General features: G+C 32.4%; 1 protein-coding gene across 3 annotated transcripts in view; it reads right to left on the reverse strand.

Moving 5' to 3' along the window:
• Positions 1 to 20,262, reverse strand: part of LOC144840147 (serine/threonine-protein kinase Nek10-like) — a 73,061-nt gene that overhangs the window by 19,020 nt on the left and 33,779 nt on the right. For all 3 annotated transcript variants that reach the window (XM_078695842.1, XM_078695843.1, XM_078695841.1), the window contains exons 11-25: positions 18,506 to 18,585; positions 17,591 to 17,677; positions 16,363 to 16,492; positions 14,028 to 14,119; positions 13,116 to 13,215; positions 11,241 to 11,280; positions 10,355 to 10,503; positions 9,306 to 9,473; positions 8,976 to 9,104; positions 7,711 to 7,879; positions 5,682 to 5,803; positions 4,741 to 4,843; positions 4,540 to 4,618; positions 3,013 to 3,142; positions 2,542 to 2,612 (exon numbers count right to left, since the gene is read on the reverse strand). In XM_078695842.1, coding sequence (XP_078551968.1) covers positions 2,542 to 2,612; positions 3,013 to 3,142; positions 4,540 to 4,618; positions 4,741 to 4,843; positions 5,682 to 5,803; positions 7,711 to 7,879; positions 8,976 to 9,104; positions 9,306 to 9,473; positions 10,355 to 10,503; positions 11,241 to 11,280; positions 13,116 to 13,215; positions 14,028 to 14,119; positions 16,363 to 16,492; positions 17,591 to 17,677; positions 18,506 to 18,585 — 1,649 coding nt within the window. The remainder of the gene's footprint in view (positions 1 to 2,541; positions 2,613 to 3,012; positions 3,143 to 4,539; positions 4,619 to 4,740; positions 4,844 to 5,681; positions 5,804 to 7,710; positions 7,880 to 8,975; positions 9,105 to 9,305; positions 9,474 to 10,354; positions 10,504 to 11,240; positions 11,281 to 13,115; positions 13,216 to 14,027; positions 14,120 to 16,362; positions 16,493 to 17,590; positions 17,678 to 18,505; positions 18,586 to 20,262) is intronic.

A 20,262-nucleotide genomic window follows, 5' to 3' on the forward strand; every position in this document is an offset into this window, starting at 1 on the left:
CATGTTTTTTCGCATTCACATTAAATTAGCCATTATTTAGTGCACAAATTTTAAAGTTTAACGTGCATGTGCATCGTTACTTTGCAACTAAAGTTTATAAAAATGAATGAAATTTATCACAGAAAGTATACAGAACAAAAAGTAATTGCAAAATTGGTCTTTCTATTCTATGCACTGTGTGCAAAAATGCGCGCAAGCAACACAAACAAAAATAATTTTGAAATGGTAAAAAAACGTATAGAATGTTGATTTGAAATTAATTGTGCACATTTTAAATGCATGTACGTGCATAACATTATGTGAAACACGCCTTTTTACTCCATGAATTAAATTTAATGACTTTTATAGTTTTTAATCTATGATCAATCATTGAAATTCCTAAAATCGAGCGTAAATCATGTTGCACAGCTCTGACGTCAAAAAAAAAAGGAGGTGCAACTTCATGTGAATGAAAAGTTATGAAATGTTATGTTTACACATTTTAGAGAAACGCGACGCACAAAAAAGGGCCAGAAGCAAAGAACTAGGTTTGAACTCTTCACTTTGAGTAAGTTATCCGCATAACAAACGCCACATGCACGTCATTCGTTGGAATATTGTGCACAGAAAAAATATTATGCCATTATGACCTGAAGAAAATAAAATGTTGTTGTCTAAGTATGCTACAGTGTAGCATAGGTGAAATTACTGGATGTCACAGTTCTAAGTGACGGGTATTCCAAGTTAAACGAAAAGGGTAATTTGCGTAGAAGTATTCAGGTGTATTACCGTATATAAGATTTGCTGAGGAATCACCTCACATCAACCTTATAGACAAGGGAGGTGTCACACCTCAGCAATAATACAGATTGACCGATACTCATTTATTGTAATATTGTATACTTGTAATAACGATAATGTATAGGCTATACTACTTTGAAAAATTAATCGGTATCGGGGAAAAATTTTGATTAACCAGAAAAGAATTGAGAGCGTTTGTAGAAGATGAGAGAGTGAAATTAAGTAATCAGAGAGTTGAGGAGAGAGCATCTAGAGCAGAAATAAGAGAGGAAGAAAAAAAGAGAAAAGAAATTGAATCGCAAATTGAGTTGGAAAGGAAGAGAGTAGAGGCCGAAATAGAGATAAGAAAGGAGGCAGAGAAAGCTAAAACAATGTTTGAATATTCACTCCTTCCTCCGGAGGAAATCAACGCTTTTGAAAGTCAGTAATTTTGAAGGCCTATCATTTAACAACCAAGGAGTTTAGAAAAAAATTCAGAAAAATAAGGTCACAAGCGGCAGAAAATGGAACCAAATTTCTGAAAAGACTTAAAAACTGTTCAAATAGGTGGATGGAACTATCCATTTTATTGAGTTATTGCTTATGGAACAATTCTTAGCTTGTTGTTCAAAAGAACACACAATTTTCGTAAGGGAAAGAAAGCCCAAAGATTCAAGTGTTTGGCGATTATACAAATCAGTATTCAGAGGCCTGAGGATCATGGAAAGCCCTACAACAGGTACCTTTACCTAGTATAGAAAAAGAGAAAGGTGGGGATAGGTATAACAGTATCAGGGACACTCCCAGGCGCGAAACGCCAAAACGTCCATACCCTTCCAATAATAACCCTGTAGATGTTACATGTTGGCCATGTCGCTCGTGACTGTTTTCGGAGAAATGTCCACACGGGAATGATGAGTAGACCTAAATTAGATACCAAATTAATAATTATATTATTCTAGGTCTAAGTAAATTGCGGGTGACGAGTCCAATAGATGAAGTAACATAACAACAATTTTGTATAAAGTCATATCTACAACTTATCTACTTGCATAATAAGTTAAAAAAATTGGGGGTCACCGTTGATTTCGAGGAGCTATAATAGATTTTAAATAGGCATGATTTTTACAATATTTTGTAACTTTTTCAACTAAAACACACACAAATTGTCTAATTCAATGTGTTCGTATGGTGTGATTTAATGTTGAAATGGGCTCAATTGTTCTTTAAATTACTAGCAAAGACTGGAAATTCAAAAGAAAAAAACATGATTTTCATACTATGTGCACGCATAAGAAAAGTCTGCGCACATTTGCAAAAGGCCATGAATCTTGTAGAAAGTTGATTAGAAATTAAATTTGCACATTTTAAAATTTTAAATGCGTGTAACTTCTTGTGAAACACGCCGTTTTATTCCATGGCGCTTGATTTAAACTTTTACCAAGTGTCAATAAAAAATTACTTTCAATTTCCAGTCTATGATCAATCATTGAAATTCGAAATATCGTGCGTAAGTCAAGTGACACACGTGACACAAAAATGACGGAAAGAAAGAAGAATAATAAAGAAAAAAGAGAAAAGAGATTGCACAATCACAAGGAGTTATCCGCAAAGTTTGCGGATAACTAACAAAGAAGACGAAGAAAAAAAAATCACAAGGTCTACAACAGATAACCAATAACAAAGAAAAAAAAAGATGATTTCATCAATCACAATGTGCAGATAACTAATTAACATATCAAACAACAAGTTAGCAAACAATTGTAGACATATAATACTTACATTGCTATAACTTTGCCAATTTTGTCAGAGTATGTGCCTTCTCTAAGTGGCTGGTATTCACCTTTAACAATCTAATAATTACAGTAGGTGTTAAATATATTTGATTTGATAACCAAACAAAAAAATTAAATAAAATCATGTTTTTACCACTCTTTATTATATTTTCATCAATGTATAACTATGCACATATCATGAGCAAGAATTTCATAATCCACTAGATAGATGTGCATATTTACACTACTAAGAGTAGAGGCTGTGTTAAAATAAACTCATGGCCATGCGTGATTGTGTCAAAAGAATGAACATGCATAATGAAATTCAACACCATATACCAAAAAGACGTGTGTTCAATGGAGTAGTTAATTAGTATATCATGGGACCTGCAGTCCTCCAATCAAATTACCGGAATCTACTCAGGTGCGTTATAATGGGTAACATCCACAATCAAAAGATAACATAAAATGTTTGTACCGTTTTTGCTAGAGCTAACATATTCTGACTGTAAAATGGTGCTTGTAATGTACACATTTGATATAAGATACAACCTAGTGCCCATATGTCTGCCTTTTCTCCATAAGGTTCATTCTGAATAATTTCAGGACTATAAGAACAAAATAATTTCATGTTATTAAAATATTAGACCATGGACGAACATCGAAATTGTTACTTTTCTTGGTCCCCCTCTGGCAACTACATTTTCAACAACATAAATCATAAACTCAACATTGCCAATAAGGCACTGTTTTTGTTAAAAATGAAAAATTACGAACAAATTATGAATTGTTGAATATAATAACAGGCCAATCGCGAATAAGTTCTCATAGGCGTTAGGAGAGTGTTATCCAATGTTACCCAATGAGAAGCCTTCTAATATAGCTATTTGGTATTGGCTTGGTAACAAAAAAATGGACACACACGTACTGTCACACATGTCATACTCTTCCATCATAATCATTTTGTGATTTTTTTTTATGATAAAATATGCCGAATTAGTGTTGTGTTGATGTATCTAACTCTGTGAAAGTTTATAAAACTAGCAGCAGCAACACACGCTAGATTTTAAGGATGTTATGCATGGTGGAAGCTACTTTACCTAAATATCATGCATTTTAGTGTACAGTTTTTGCTTCACTCAGTAAGTAACTTTAAGCCTAGTCTGTCTATAGAGAGACACTCTAATCTATTGGAAGATGGTTAACAAGCAGTGCTCTCTTCACCTTGATCATACCACGGCCTATATTTCAGTAGAATCATTTACTGTATTGCAGTAACAAAAATGATTGTGTTTACTATTAAATTCAATACAAAATAACAAAGAATTGATTCCTGTCAACAATATGTATCTTTTCACATCATATTATTATTGAATGAAAATATATTATAAATTGGGGACCGAGAAAAGTGGGCGCTTATGGGAGGTTCTGCCGATAGAGGGCCAAAATCATGTATATGTCTATGCATGATATTTTTCGCCGTCCTTAATGCTAAGGGCCTCTAAATTCTCCAGCTAATTGTATTTTATTTTTTATGATCAAATGTTTTAGTATTATTTATGATTTTCAGACAAATTTTAAAAAGCTTTTATCATATGAAAATGTTCGGTCTAAATCTGTGTAGTTTTTTGTTTCTCATCTAAAAAACACAGGAAAGTACTTCACAGAAATGTTTTTAAAACCGCTTCGAAATAAAGCTAATATATAAAGCACAATAAGTGTCAACATTTTTCGGCTGGCCGCTTGCAGGAGGTAATTTAACATACAAAAAATCTAATTTTTAGTAAAAAAAATTACGGGAGGTGGCTGCTTAAGGGAGGTACCAAACGAACTAATTAGATAGGAAGAACAAACAGGCTTTTGAAAGTGCGACCGTTAAGGGAGATGGCCGCTCACGGGGGAGGTGGCCATTCATGGAGGTTCAACTGTATATTGAATTAAAATGATAAAACAGTTAGCCGGTTTACTTACAATACTTGAATGTATAAAAAATAATTTATCTTACCAGTTATACAATATTGTGCCAACAATGGATGTCATTTTACTCGATTCTGGATGATTTTGTTTAGCAAGTCCAAAATCAGCTTGAAAATGAAAAAAAAATATATATTCTCATTTACAAGAATATACAATTGACTTTTGTTTTCTTCAGGATTATTTTCAGTGTATTATTAAATGAAAAGAAAAAAGACAACAGTATACTTACTGATAACAACTTTATCATTCTCATCCAACATGATGTTATTTGGTGTTAAGTCTCTGTGCACTATCTTCTTTTCTCGGTGCAAGTACCTTAAAGCAAGAACCATCTGAGCAAAGAAATATTGATATTAATAATTTTTATTTAGAAAACAATATTGAAATGTAAAATAAATATTCTTGACACTAATGTAGCGTATTGTCTCTAATAAATGGCCTGAGAGATGAACTGTTAACACTCAAAATAGTGTACACTTAAATAGCTATGTGATTGTGAATTAAATTCTCTGAAATTATTATTGGAAACTTGTTATTTTATTGTGAAATGCATAGGCCTAAAGGCTATATGCTTTAAGTCCAAATTTATTATTATTATTACACTAGTATCATTGCAGTGTTCTGTGTTTATTGTAATACTCTACTGTAATAATATGGATTACTATTACTATTTTCAAAATGTTGGTTTTTATCACCTCAAATGTAGCTTGTACGAGATGTATTACATACAAGATGTAGTGTACTATTGAAAAATATAATTTGTAGGTTTTTGTCATTTATTGTAGAATTTCTGATTTAAAAATCAATCTAACAACTTCACTGGTGTTTTAAATATATGAAGGATTTATCAAGCAAGTATACAATGTAGATAAAAATGTACCGAAGAAACATAGATACAGCAGTTGAAACTGCACAATAGTCGAGCATGTGCTATAAGAGGAGCAGCAATCGTTTCCGCAAAACAACGGAGCGGAAGTAAACAAAGCAGAACCGATAGGCTGTGGATGACCTAGCTTACAATTAGCCTAATTTGGTCATAATAATAAGGCACTTAATGGACATTGCCAGGTAATTCGTCGTGACCTAAAACAATTTGGAAAAATGTCCACGATTTATATTCATTGTCGCGGCTGATTTAGTATGTATATTTTTTTACACATATATACATACTTGAATAAAAATATTCCATATTCTTTCTTCTGAAAAGCTATTGTTCTTTTCTTTCAAAGAGCTGAAATGCTCATACAGAGGTGCACCCTCAATCAGTTCCATCACAACATACAATTTATCATCTATAAAAAAACAAATGTGCATATGTTAAATTACATACATATGAAAAAATGTTGAATTGTTTTCTCGATAACTAGCTTGATAGTAAACTTGGGCTTGACAAACTATGGTAGTAATTACTTACCTTTGACATTTTTATTCTTTGATAAATAATTTGTATTACCATTATCATTTTTTTTTAAACCAGATTTTAATTTTGTTTTTCAAGGCCATCTTTCATGAAATTCATAGCCACTTGCCTATTATGTCTGTGTACACGGTATTATTTTGCATGAGAATCACACGAGTCGTGTCGAGCTCTCCCCCTCATGACATATCAGCCTCTCGCAAGTGATTTTAATTTCGCTATCATAACATTAATTTTATTTTGTTGTAATTAACTATTTGGTTGAAATGGCAAGCGAAATTGATGTAATTCGTCCACATTAAGCATTTTGTTAACATCGTTTTGATTGGACGGTTGGAAGAATTAATGGTGTTTGAAAATGACATGGCCTAGCTAGGCCTTTTTAGTAGTGACTGCAGCTGGATGTGATGTGTATGTAGCTGCCCAGAGGCGATGTATTTTGTTGAGGGTGATAATGTGTTACTGAACTGTTTTATGTATATGCCTATACAAATTATGTATTTATGTGCTGTAGTGTCTGTCTAGACATTATTAAAATATTATTTTGTTGTTCCATGCATGGTCTGGACCTAGTTAGGCAACACCGTCTCATAATATTAGGTCTAAGGATCTCATTCCCACACTAATTAGTACTTACAGTATGTAATCAGTTTAGTTTGGTGGATTACTAGTTAGGGTATTCAAGTTTGTATCAAGGTATTTTTTACCTCCCTGGCTTATAAAAATTGTATTGATTTTATGCCATTATAAATACATTATAAATAAACAATTTACTTGTATTTTTACCTACCTATACAGGTAGTCTAAACAGTGCTACTATGATAATTGATGGATGGGATAAGCAAATGCATTTATTGATTGGAATGGAAAGCGTAAAATTATTAAGGTAACAAATACCAAGCATTGTCATTACATTTTTTAAACCAAATTTCTTTTATAAAATATCTGTTGACCAAGCCTATATAATACACTATACTCAATTATTATTTGTTTCGAAGGCAGATAAACATGAATGTGATATAACGTATAGAACGTATACATTTGGTTCTTGTCCTTAATTACTGTACTTATTCTTATATTTATTCCTTTTTTCAGTTGAATTGACGGATGCCCAGTGTACTTTCTATAGATGCTACATGGATCCTGCCTGCTCGATACAGTATACTTAGACACTAAGTATAGAATGAGCATAACAAGCTAAATATTTAGGAATAGTAAAATATGCATAATAGAATAGAATGTTTTAGCCCTGATATGCTATAGTTACAGTCAAACTATGGTACTACCAGACATGTGTACTGATGTTAGTAACAAATATTGAAGAATCTAGTAGTGTATCATTTATAAATATCTAAATAGTGGGTCTTGGTGTAATATATAGAAAAATAAACAAATACTGTACTTCATTTTTATACACTATTTATTTAGCCAATATGTACAATGAACATTTACGAAAGAATCCATCACTTGAATATGATGGAGCTGGCTGGTGTTGATGAAATTAAAATTTATCACTTTAATCCCTCCTGCCTCAAAAGTAATTTATGTCCTGTTTAAATCCTGCTTGCTCCAAACTCATTTTGATACATTTGTTCAATACAATTCATTTCACACACCATTTGTCATAGAATTAGTCATAGGTATTCGAATCTAGATTTTTGTGTGTTGTTTGTTAATATAAAAAGGATTCATACAAAGCAATTTTTTTGAAATTTTAAAAAGCTTTCATATCCATTTTCAAAGATACAGTTTACAAAGCGAATATATCAATTAAAAACTTACTTTCTTTAAAAGTTCTGTAATACTTGACAACATTTGGATGTTTCAACTGTTCTTTGATTATACTTAGCTCACTCACTATACTCTCAATGGCCTTTTCTTTAGCTTTCTTGCCTACTGTGGGATTGATTTCCTTAAGAGCCAAAAAGTTTCCACTGCTGTTCTTCTTAACCTACGTATAACAAAAGAATTTAGTGAAATAATTTTATAATATGAACCGCTAAGTCCCTGGAAATTGCATTGTATGTAATTGTTTGGAGGATAAAAATTGCGCTAAACCACAACACTATTCATCATCTAGACACTGGACTGTTTATTGTAAGTTGTGTGTAGCTAAAATAAAGGTGTTTTTGTTCCATTTCTTAAAATATATTGCGCCCCATAGTTTGCAGAACATTGCTTTATATACTTAAGTATATCATAATTAGCCCAATTTAGCAGAATTAATGACTTTCTGAAATAATTACTGTGAACATTTCATATAAATGTTTACATTTTATTAATTTAAATTCCTATAAAGAAAAATTTCAAGATACATGAGGGTTTTCTATATTGTTGTCATGTCTGAAAACTGATTCTTTATCATTGTAACACGTTGTGTAATATCCATTCGTCTGGAACATCTTTTATTGTATGTATGTGGAAATTTGTCGTTGATGCACGATCAATCTATACTGTGTCTATATCTGGAGACAAAATGGTACACCCTCATCTTGTGTCATCATTATAATGATACACAGCTGCAGTACGGTTCCACTGTCTTAACTGCTCGGCCACTCACTTACATTCTAGCAAGTAATACGCGATTTATCAAATTTTGCCCTTACGTAAATTTATATATAGATTAATGTTACTAGTTGCAGCATTTGTGTAATTGTTTATTTCCTTCTGTAAAACTTACATCTCAGTTAAGTGGTATGGCTCTGCATGGTTAATTAAGCAACACTGTCTTAGGGAGATGATCAAAATCAGCTGATAAGAACATAACGCACTAATATTAAATAGGCCAAAAAAGCCAATTTCTATTTATAAGGAAATTATACTAAATAGGTAAAAAACCTAATTTTGAAATAAAAACACAACACACACAAATTCTATGTTTTAATTTTAAAGCTGTACAATTACAAGTTACATTGACAAACTAAAGATAATGAGGTATTTAAGAAATAAGAAAAAAAAAACAAGCAGATTAATACCGAACAATTCTCTTTTTCAATATTACATAATTAAATTTGTTTAAATTATTAAATAATACATTTTCTACATACCTTGTAGACACTTCCAAAAGCACCACTACCTAGGTGTTCATACACCAAGTAATCTGATATAGACTGCGTTGGTTCCTTATTTTGATTTGTCTCCAAAAACCTATTAAAGATTTGTTCACGCTCTTCTTTCTAAAATTGTATGACCCTCAATTAATCAATCAAATTTCAACCAAAATCAATATAAATATATATAGTTTTAAATACATAAACTATATTTCTGAGAATTTTTATATTTGAATGTATTTTGTTAAAAAAAACACATATAAATGTCAAAATAAGTAAATATTTAAATTGTATTATCTTAAAATAAATGGAGTGGTTTTTACTAACAGGAAGGTTATTAAGATTCTGTACAATAGGTTTATAGTTTGACATCTCCTTCACATAATGGCCAACATTAATGAACATCTCAAATAAATGCGGCGGAAATAACCGCTTAAAAAGCTGTCGGTTGCGCTCCATACTGAAGAGGAAACGTATTGCACGGAAAGCATGTTGCTGTAAGAAAAGGAGAAAAACATATAAATAATATATATTGACAGGACACTTGTTTGTACAGTATATTTCATTTTATATAACATCTAAATAAATTCCTGTCATTTGAGTAGACAACTGTGGGTCATGGCCTGCAATAGTTCCTTACGATTAAATTATCCTGTAACAGTTGAGATATTGTCTCCTAAATTTAATGCATAAATATCTTACTCAGGTCCTTGACTATCGAAAGGAAATAATATTTTTTTCCAAAAAAGTATTAAAAATAGTTTTTACTGCAAAAATATACAGTACCATCCAGAATGTACCATACCCACGAAATTCTGACAAAACATGGTTAATTAGGTAACGATAGGACAGCCCCGATTCACTCAACTATTACACTTTAGTGAACTGTCTATGAAACTTTGAACCCCTGGAAGGGGTTGCTTGCTATTCCAAAACAATATAGACATTGAAATATAATGAATACAGTATGCCTATTAACTTTATCATACTTCTAATATAAATGCTGTACAATGTACATCCATTTATAGATTTGTGTACTGCATTATACTATATTACTGTACTATCTTTTTGATTCCCGAACCTTAACATAAGTAAAAAGATAGTGCCCGTCCATTGGAAACAGGTTTCCAATACCCAGCGTAGGACCGCTTTGTAATTCCCAAAATCACACCTTTGTCACACACCTCAAAAGTATGCAAACTAGAAAGCGCAATTAATTGTCCAACAGAGTTGGAATCTTTTATTCTATAATTTTGAAAATAGAAAACTCCAATAACTACAGAATCAGAAAAAAAAGAAACTATTGCAATTTGTTTCGGGTCTATCCACAGATTGTCCGGATTAATAATAGTAATTTCTGGTTGGTGCTGACAAACCTGCAAGTTAGTAACTGCCGAGGCTTCTGCTAATGTACAAGTTACTTGAGGAAATATGAGAACACCAATGTAATAGATGCCATTGTTCCGAACTATCTGCTGAGCATTGCTGTCATTAAGAACTAACTCAGTCAATGCTGCACAGCAAGCTGCAAATTCAAACATCAATATTCTTATAAGTATCAACAATAGACTTGATTGTATACTATATGAGCCATACAATGACCACCATCAACAAAATCTTAATCATCAACAGTTTCAGTTGTTAGACATTAGGGACTTTACGAAACAAAGTGGGCGGAGCTTAGCCTGAAATTCCGTCGTCTTAACTTTTTGAGGACAACAAAGTTGCCATTTTTCCGTTTATGGAGAACAACTACAAATAATGTATATATAACCTTAAATATACAGTTCAAATTACACTTAAACGTGGAATTTTAATATTTGAACTACTAATTTTATTGTTTAATGAAATAACACTTTTATTGGGTTAAAATGGCTGCGTTAAAAGCGGCGTTTGAATGTGAGGCCCCTAGCTAGGAAGGCTAGGCCTATGCTATATCACCAGAGCCAAGCGATTCAGAACGCCACTAGACAGGGGAGGGAGAGAGATATACTGCCAGTCGTCGTCTTCGTGCAAGGGTGCATAACTAATAAAACGGCTATGTTGACTGTATATGATTTTACGCTCTAGCAAACACAGGATATTCGTCGTCCTCCCCTAACCGTCGTGTTTTGTAAAGTCCCTATTGTGCTTTACAGTATAATTTACCGTATTACAAAACTGACTTATCCATATTGTCCTTTTAAAAAGCATTAACAAATTAAAATACAGCCATGAAATTGTTATAAAGAAAAAATTGGGACTTATGAGTACAGTACTTACCAGATTGTAAGGACAAAATATTCTCCAGACTAACATCCTCCTATGGATAATAAGGAATACCTTAATTCAATCCACAATTTGACATTTATAGGCTATATTTTATTTACATTTCAACCTCCTGTAACCACCACCCTCGGGACCGGGGAGGTTCTGTTGATAGAGGGCCAAAATCATGTATATGCACGATATTTTTCGGGGTTCTTAACACTAAGAACCTCTAAATTCTCCAGATAATTGTATTTTATTATTTATGATGGTTTAGTATTATTTATGTTTTTCAGACAAATTTTAAAAAGCTCATATGAAAATGGTCAGTCAAAATCTGTGTAGTTTTCTCATCTCATCTAAAAAAAAACAGGAATGTTCTTCACAAAAACGTTTTTAAAACCATTTCGAAATAAAGCTAATATATAAAGCACAATAAGTATCAAAATTGTATATTTGTTGTCAAAAGTCAATACGTAATTTAGCATACAAAAAATCTAATTTTTAGTTTAAAAAAAGTGGCTGCGGCTTACGGGAGGTACCAAATGCACTAATTAGATAGGAAGAACAAACAGGCTTTGAAAGTGCGGCCATTAAGGGAGGTGGCCGCTCACGGAGGTTCAACTGTATTTAGTTTTATACAAGCATGTCCAAATTATAGATGGTGCTAGAACATTTTTAAACATATCAAACCATATTAATCAATCAAAAGGTATTGGCATCTATAATAGTAAACATAGGTTATTTCAGGCATGCCAAAGGCCGGAAATGCGGTGCAATTCATTTTTTCATGTATTACACAATCTATGAATTCATTATAAAACATCTTACTGATCTATATTAATATGTTTTCTTTAGAGCCTAGTAGTATATAGTAGAAGTTATATATATTTTTTTAAATTATCGGGCCTTTATTTTGTTCATCCAAGAAAATCAGGAAAAATTTTAGCAGGAGAGATGACACAAAACATCTGGAGACTCCTATGATTATTGTGAGAATTCAGAGACCTGTTAATTGTTTTAAAAAAAGCTTTTCTACTATATTTACCAAATTAAGTAAATTATTCTTTATTTTTTTAGTCCATAAGTATATGTTTTACTTCTCGCTATTTTGCAATAATTTTGTACCGTTACTAAATTAGTACTAGCCTAGTTAATCAGATATAGGCCTTTACTTACGGTCACCCATAACTGTATTAGCAGGATACAAATGAGTATTATCTTTTTTGATGATCCAACAAATAAATTGAATAAAACGAAAATCATTCTCTAGTTTTCTGGTTGATGAACTCAACTTAGTCATGAGTTAGTTAATGCAAATTGGAAAACTTTCAAAAACAAAAGCGAGATTTCAGAGAACACAAGGTGCATGAGCTCATGCCTAAGCTGAATTGAACAACCAGTGAAAGCATGGTCACCTCTAAATTCAGGTATATGTTTATTATGTAATTGTAATGAAAAGGAAACTGTCATTTCGTATTTGAATACAAACAACTTGAGTACTTGAGTCTCTGGTCGCGCTGTAAGCTAGCATACATGCCAAGTCCTGTGCATCTGACGTGAGGCTCACGCTTTTAGCGACCTTAGTATGTTATGCATAGGGATGTTTTAGGCCAAGAACGTTTCAGCTGTCGGCCGGGATGTTTTGTTTCAGGATTTAGGATGAAAAAAATGTTTGGTGCCGGGGGTTAGGGTTATGGGGTTGGGGGCACGGTCATAATTAGGAAATCTCAAGCCAGCAGCAACATCAAACTTAACATGTATGAGCTAGTTGACTGTCAAGGGAAAAAATATTGTAATAGATGTGAATAGAACACTTCTACATTAAAAACTTGGGATTTTATTTTCCGCGGTCTTGGAACCAAAGCAAATGTGAAAGACCCTGTTTACCAATGGCTGATCAATGGCTGTTAATGAATGCATTCTTCCAATGGAGCTTGCACTAGAGATGCTTGTAGTACCTTGCAGATCACTTGTATATTTACGATCCCTATAAACAGAGAAAATACAACATAGTCAGAAGATTAACCTCTACAAGAAACTTTGATATATGACGTTAGAGTCGCACTGCGTAAGTTACACATACTTGTATTGAAAGCATTAGGACACACACAAATATATATATATATAATATTTTCCAGAGAAATCTTATGTAGAGAATTTTACAGCACTCTCGGAGTGGCTTTCTAGTTTAATCTGTTATAGCTCATCGGAATGAAAAGTGACCCATGTGATCAAATTTATTATGGAAGCTGTTGAATTGTATGAATTCATATACAAATTTTGTCTATCTGATGTCATCATATAGCCAGTTAAGTTAAAAAAGCCGCTACACTGTATATAATATATACAGTGTATTCTGTAAAAATACTTTACTGTAGAAATGATGACACAAAATATCTCCAAAGAGATACTTTTATATATATCTAAACACATCAGGCAGAGAACACTGATTCTAAACCGCCCGGTGATATACTGAAATTTAATTAATTAATTTGAAACGATAAAGATGAGTAAATCTGTGAAAATGAGAAAAATTCTTCCAACCGAGATTCGAACCCGGAACCTTCTGCTTGATATGCAGATGTCCTAAACATTACACCAAAAGGCTTTCATGGTATTGTTCAAAATTTTTATATATAATTTTATCTTTTTTATTTATACAGTATATATTTTTGTAAAAATTTGGCCTTTTGCCACAATTTGTAATTTTATTTACGTGGAGTCGTTATATTAATAAAAGTAAAATATAGTCAATGTTATATTTCTGGTAATAAAAAAATGCAATATTCACAAACTTACTGTAATAGGGACAAAAGAATGGGTAAACCACCTGTGATCCTAATCTCATTACTGGTATCCATATCTTCAGCAAGCAAAACAAAGCACCATACCTACACATACATTTAATATACAAATGTATTAAATTAATATTTCAACAAACTATAATCATTTGGAAAAAATTGTGATAGGTATTTGTTACTGTTATTATTTTTATTCTTATTTCTCACCATTAAATAGCAATTACCATAACCCATGCTTTCTAAAGCAAGTCTCATTGAGGCTTTAGTAATGGCATGCAAGGAACTAGACTGTATTTCAATTTAATATTGGTAAAAATATAAATATTTTGGCACACATAGCATTTCATACTTTTAATAATACTTAAGCTCAAAATACAGTCTAGGCAGACGTACAAGTGTTTTGACACCAAGAATTTATGGAGCACAGCATTATCTGGTTTCAGCCGCATGTGATTGGCTACTCACTCGAAACCATTTTAATATTCATATATCAGCATGCACTCTGTTACGTTCGACAAAACATGGAGTCCACAAACTTGAACCCGTTTTGGGATTTCCCAAAGCAGTAAAACTCGTCTTGATGGAGACTAGCTTCTAGCTTCTCAAACAATCACACATGGATCTTATGATGCATAGATAATATTGATTGATTGTCTAAATAAACTTAATAAATGCCCCTCAAAGATTTTTCCATAACAGCTGATTTTTACACACTTTTTACGGAGCATGCAAGTAACTGTAAGTAAAACAACTCCAAATATTGAGGTTTTATGATTGAACACTACATCCATAAAAGATGTACCATACCCACGCAGTTTTTCCGCGGACGAAATTCGAACAAAATTCTGTTAACCAGGTTGAAATATCTTTGGCGTCAATCTTCATTTATTAACAAAAATTCTCGCAAACTTCTGGGTTCAACTCTTATTCAGTTTTAAAACAAATTACAAACCAACCAAAACAAATTAGTTAGATTTATTTCGATTCTTGGAGCCAGCAGCTGTCATAAGGTGAACGTGCTCGCCGTACAGCCGTCACCGTCAATTGCTGTGACGTCAATGGTGCATCGCAAAATCTACTTAATGAGTTTACACTGTTGTTAACATACAAGAGATAGGTACCGTCACTTCAATTGCTAATTTGACCTGTATTAGGCTTAAATTTGCCAAAATCTTTAATCTGGAATTTTGAAGAAACACTTCAATATCCAGATAGGCAAAAGAAACAATAAAAAAAATTCAACATTTATATTTTTTACGATTTATTTAAAAAGTGTGTTTACTAGCGATTGTTCTGAAATCATATGTACATCCCGAATACGTTGTTAAAATATGGTCCTCGGTCAAGTTGTCCTTTAATGTTAGTCCTGCCGCTCCGGTTACAGTTGTGGTACGTGAATGCCGAGAAGCGGCCTCGTAATAATATATGTTGTTGGGAATTGCGAGTTCGATGTGGACCTCAGCAGACCGCAGTGTGTGTACAGTATGTGAATGCCAAGAAGCCGCCTCGTAATAACATATGTTGTTTGGAATTGCAAGTCCGGTGTGGACCTCAGCAAGACCTGGAATGTGCATGTGTGGTGTTTTGTTTACCATTGGTACCAACGCAAGCTAGGCCTAGCCAAGGAAGAGAACTTGTGTGGACTGTCTGGTAGTATCTGTCTTTGTTTTTTTTTGCTATTGGAATTTGGGTATTATTATCATTATTGTTTTATTGTGCTATTATTAATGTTAATGTATAGATGCCTCCACCCCTTTTGAATAATTGCAATGCCCCCAGGGCATTTATACACACAATACAGTATATTGATTCCCACCCAGACCCTGCATTTTCTGACTGCTTAGTGTAGCTCAGCTGATGCTGATGCCGTTTTAATTGGCAGGTCACTTATGAGGCCTTATAGGCTGGTAGACTTGATAATGTTAACAAAAAAACTTGACAGCACTCGATAATAACTCTCATCATTTATATTTCAACCTGAGACAATTGTTGTTTCAGCAGTTTCAACTAAAGTCTTACTTTTGATTGAAACCAAAATGATGTCAGTTTCATTGGTTGATAAAAATCCATATTTGCATACCAGCCAACCCTATTAGCCATATACGGAATGATTCTCATATGATGTTTGCAATATGCAAATTGATTTCTGTACTCATTATATACAAGTCTGTATTTTCAAGACAAAAATTGAAATGTCGACTGGTGGACTAACATTAAAAAACACAATAAATGCAAGTCTAGTCAACCACCAACAGTGTCACTAAAATTGAATTTAAATGCTATGAAATATACTTTAAAAACTTTAAACTATAATTTAAAACTGTTTAACTTACAACATTCCATAAAAGCTGCACATTATCTGAATGTAAGGCACTAACAAGTGTTGGAACACCATCATACACTTTTACCCATTCACGTACACTGCATTCATGACATAAATATCGCAGCAACTTAGCAGCCAGACTAAAATTTATGTCAAGAAAAAATAAAATGATTATAACACCACACACAATTTGGCCGGGAAACATTTTTTTTAAATTAAAAAAAAAACGATAATTCAGCACCGTAAAAACACCTTTATTTTAACAATATGGTTTGATGTTGCCAAAAATGTTTGATATGTGCGGCTAGTATCTATTGTAATGTAAAGTCCTGTGTGAACTGTGACACAGTGACATGTACATTATAAAGGGGAAACACCGGGCTGCACTGAATTTTTTCGATGGATCAGTGCAATCTTTATTCTCCAAAAAATACAATGCAATGTGGGTTAGGTGGAAAACTAAGAGAAAAAAAGAGTTAAAAAGGTGAGTTTTCAGAGTAGCCTTAAAATAAGCGATTGAAGTAGCCTGACAGATTGGTAAAACCATTCCAAAGGGCGACAGAGGTCCAAGAAAAACCGTAACGTTTTGTTGATGGATGGAGGGATGGATGGAATGAGCAAGTAGAGACCTAGATTGCAAAGTTGGATGAATTAAATTCTAAATAAAGGCATTGATTCTTTGTGTAACAGGAAGCCAATGAAGGTTTCTAAGCACAGGTGTGATATGTTCCCTAACTGGGCAGAGAGTGCATATTGAACACGCAGTTTTGAAATATCCTTAGCTGGCAAACCATAAAGGAATGAATTAAAACAATCTAGCTGAGATGTTATAAAAGCATGAACAAGAAGCTCAGTTGATCTAGAATCAATGTACCTCTGGATACTCGAAATTCTACGAATCGCTTAAAATCCAGTTTTACAGATTGTACCTGATTGGCCATACTAAGGGAAGAGTTCATAAGAACTCCAAGGTTTCTACAGGATTTTGAAGGTTCCATGAAAGCGTCACCTATTTTAATAAATAGATGGAGTCCAGCAGGCAGGCAACAGTATTGTCTCCCTGAAAAAATAATTATTATCTGGTTGAATTAATCTTAATTTTTCATGATTTTAGGGGACAATACATGGGATGAGAAATGAATCAGTTCAGTTTTTGCATCATTCATTATGAGATTATAGGCCGCGAAATAAAAAGTTTGCGGAAACAATGAACTAAATGACTCATTTTTAAAACTTACATTTTAGAAGAATTTTCATAGTCTTTAATAATAGTCAACATTTTGTCTACACAGTTTAATTCTCCTAGAATATGTCTGGTTTCTGAACTAAGAATAGAAAACAAAAACATCATTATTGTTATTATACACAATCACCAACGACATAAATTGTAGTCATTAGTATGTAATGTTTAATAGAAGATAATCATGTAATGTTAAAATATACTAACTTTGATGATTTACATTTTTTTAACGTTTTTGGTACAATACCTAATATTTCAAAAAATATACAAAAAAATTTTCTCAAATCACAAGTTGTGGAAGATACAGTATTCAATATTTAACAGAAAACAACCAGCACTCTTTGAAAATTTAAGTGAAATACAATACAATTTTGTATTTTTTTAGTTAAAGATGTATTGTCCCCCAAAAACATGAAAAATGAAGATTAATTAAATCAGACTTTGAATAGGTTATTTTGTAGTTTTAATAAAGTTAATCACTTCCGTAGAAAAAAAAACGGAAAAAATAATGTTTTCACTTATAAAATAACATAATAAATGGTTAAATTCAACCAACAATCCATTGGATGGCAGCCAATTTGACCATTTTTTGCTTTAAATTCCATTTTTTTCAGGTAAACAAATTTTTTTTTGATCCAATTTTTGGTCGAAGTCAATAACTATTATGTGACATTAAAATGGCATATTCAACAAAAAAAATTTTAAAAATTATTTTTCAGGGAACAATACATCTTTAAAGTATTACTTTTACTAAATTACTTTAATCACATTTTCCCATGAAATGGCAAGCATTTGTGTTACTGTCATGATAAAGCTTAATATCATAATTATTACAGAACCGAAGAGAACAAAAATTGTAATAAATTTATTTTCAAACAACACTTTTGATTATTGACAACCATAATAAAGTTACCTTTTTGCAAGACTAATAAGGCCGTACAAGGAACAGTGCAACACATGAACATCTTTTGATGCTAGTAATTTAACAAGAGGCTGAAATGTAGAGAAATAAAATACCAATCAATATATAATTAATACAAAGGGTACAGGTTTCATGATACAAGAAAGAAAACTACAGTACACATAATAATGGCAAACTTGAATCGAGAGCATCAGTGAAGCAATATCCCACAACATTCAATAAAAGCTGCACATTATCTGAATGTAAGGCACTAACAAGTGTTGAAACACCATCATACACTTTTACCCATTCACGTACACTGCATTCATGACATAAATATCGCAGCAACTTAGCAGCCAGACTAAAATTTATGTCAAGAAAGAAAACTACAGTACACATAACAATGGCAAACTTGAATCGAGAGCATCAGTGAAGCAATATCCCACTCGTATTACACTCTATATTTTTATTACTGAAATAAGAAAACAAATTCACAGAAATAATTATAAAATTCTCCTGACCAGAGGGTCGTATAGATTTTTTTTTACAGTAATCACTGTATGATAAAAAATATGTATACGGCCGAAAGTGTGTAGTGTATTTGGCGTTTTATTGATTCTGTGTTATAAACACAGCGATTACTGCAACCATTGTATACTAAACTTGATTTAATTCGTCACTGTGACGAATTATAGGTTATATGCATTGATTTAAATAAAGATAATTGACTTTTTTTAAATATATTGATTGATTAATTTTCTCAGAATCTTTAATTATTTATAATATACGACTAGGATCTTGCTAACACAAATACAATAGCCGGTATTACAATCCGATCAAAGATCCCTTTGCGTATAATGTCATAAACCACATTTGTTACATAATAATAAAGACATAAGTTACTTTTTATCTAGATTTCATTATAAATCATGTGTATAATCTATACACTAAGAAATAAAATTTAACAAACAATACGGATAATAATATTATTTAGTTTTGATGTGCTCATATAACGCAATTTTGAGTTGAAAAGTGAATCAAATATGATGATATATTATTAAAGAAAAGTTGTAAAACAGAAATCGGGCAAAAAGAGTATGCATTTAACGCGTACTCACTGCAATTTTTTAAACGCTTAAAATTGCCTGAAACGTACACTAATTTCATCAAAAATACATTTTGAAAATGTTAAGCGCGTTAAACAGTGTATAAGCATTTATTCTGTCAACATTTTCTGACGCTCGAGAGGGGAAACCCTCTCACAAACCTATCTCCGCTCGGTGCTACGCACCTCGTTTGCCAATTTCGTGGCCACCCCTCTCCATGTATTGTACTTTGATTAATCAAAAGCAATTTGTATAGAAAGATTGTATTAACCCAGCTCAGAGTCAATGGCAATAAGAAGTGAATTGTATACAGCATTGTCAACGCACCAAATTACAGCTGATTTTGCAACAAACTATAGCTATGCATTTAAAAATAATAATTCTGCAGCCAAAAATTAACCAATAAATGTTCCTGTGGAAACAGTGTTCTCCCAATTAGAAAATTATAACCGGCAAAATTCTGATGAAGCACTGGACCTCAAAGTGCATACGAAAGTTGATCTAGCTACTAGAGTATATGTTTCTATTCTGCTTTAAATAGAAGATTTTTCAAAAAAAATGTCAGGAAGTACAGTTATTGACCTGTTAAATATATAAAATTATAAATTTGTTCAGTTAATTGTATAGTTAACTGTTTATTTATGATATTATTTTGCAATCCAG

Source organism: Antedon bifida, chromosome 4, assembly GCF_963402885.1.
Source record: "Antedon bifida chromosome 4, ecAntBifi1.1, whole genome shotgun sequence".
Lineage (NCBI taxonomy): Eukaryota > Metazoa > Echinodermata > Crinoidea > Comatulida > Antedonidae > Antedon > Antedon bifida.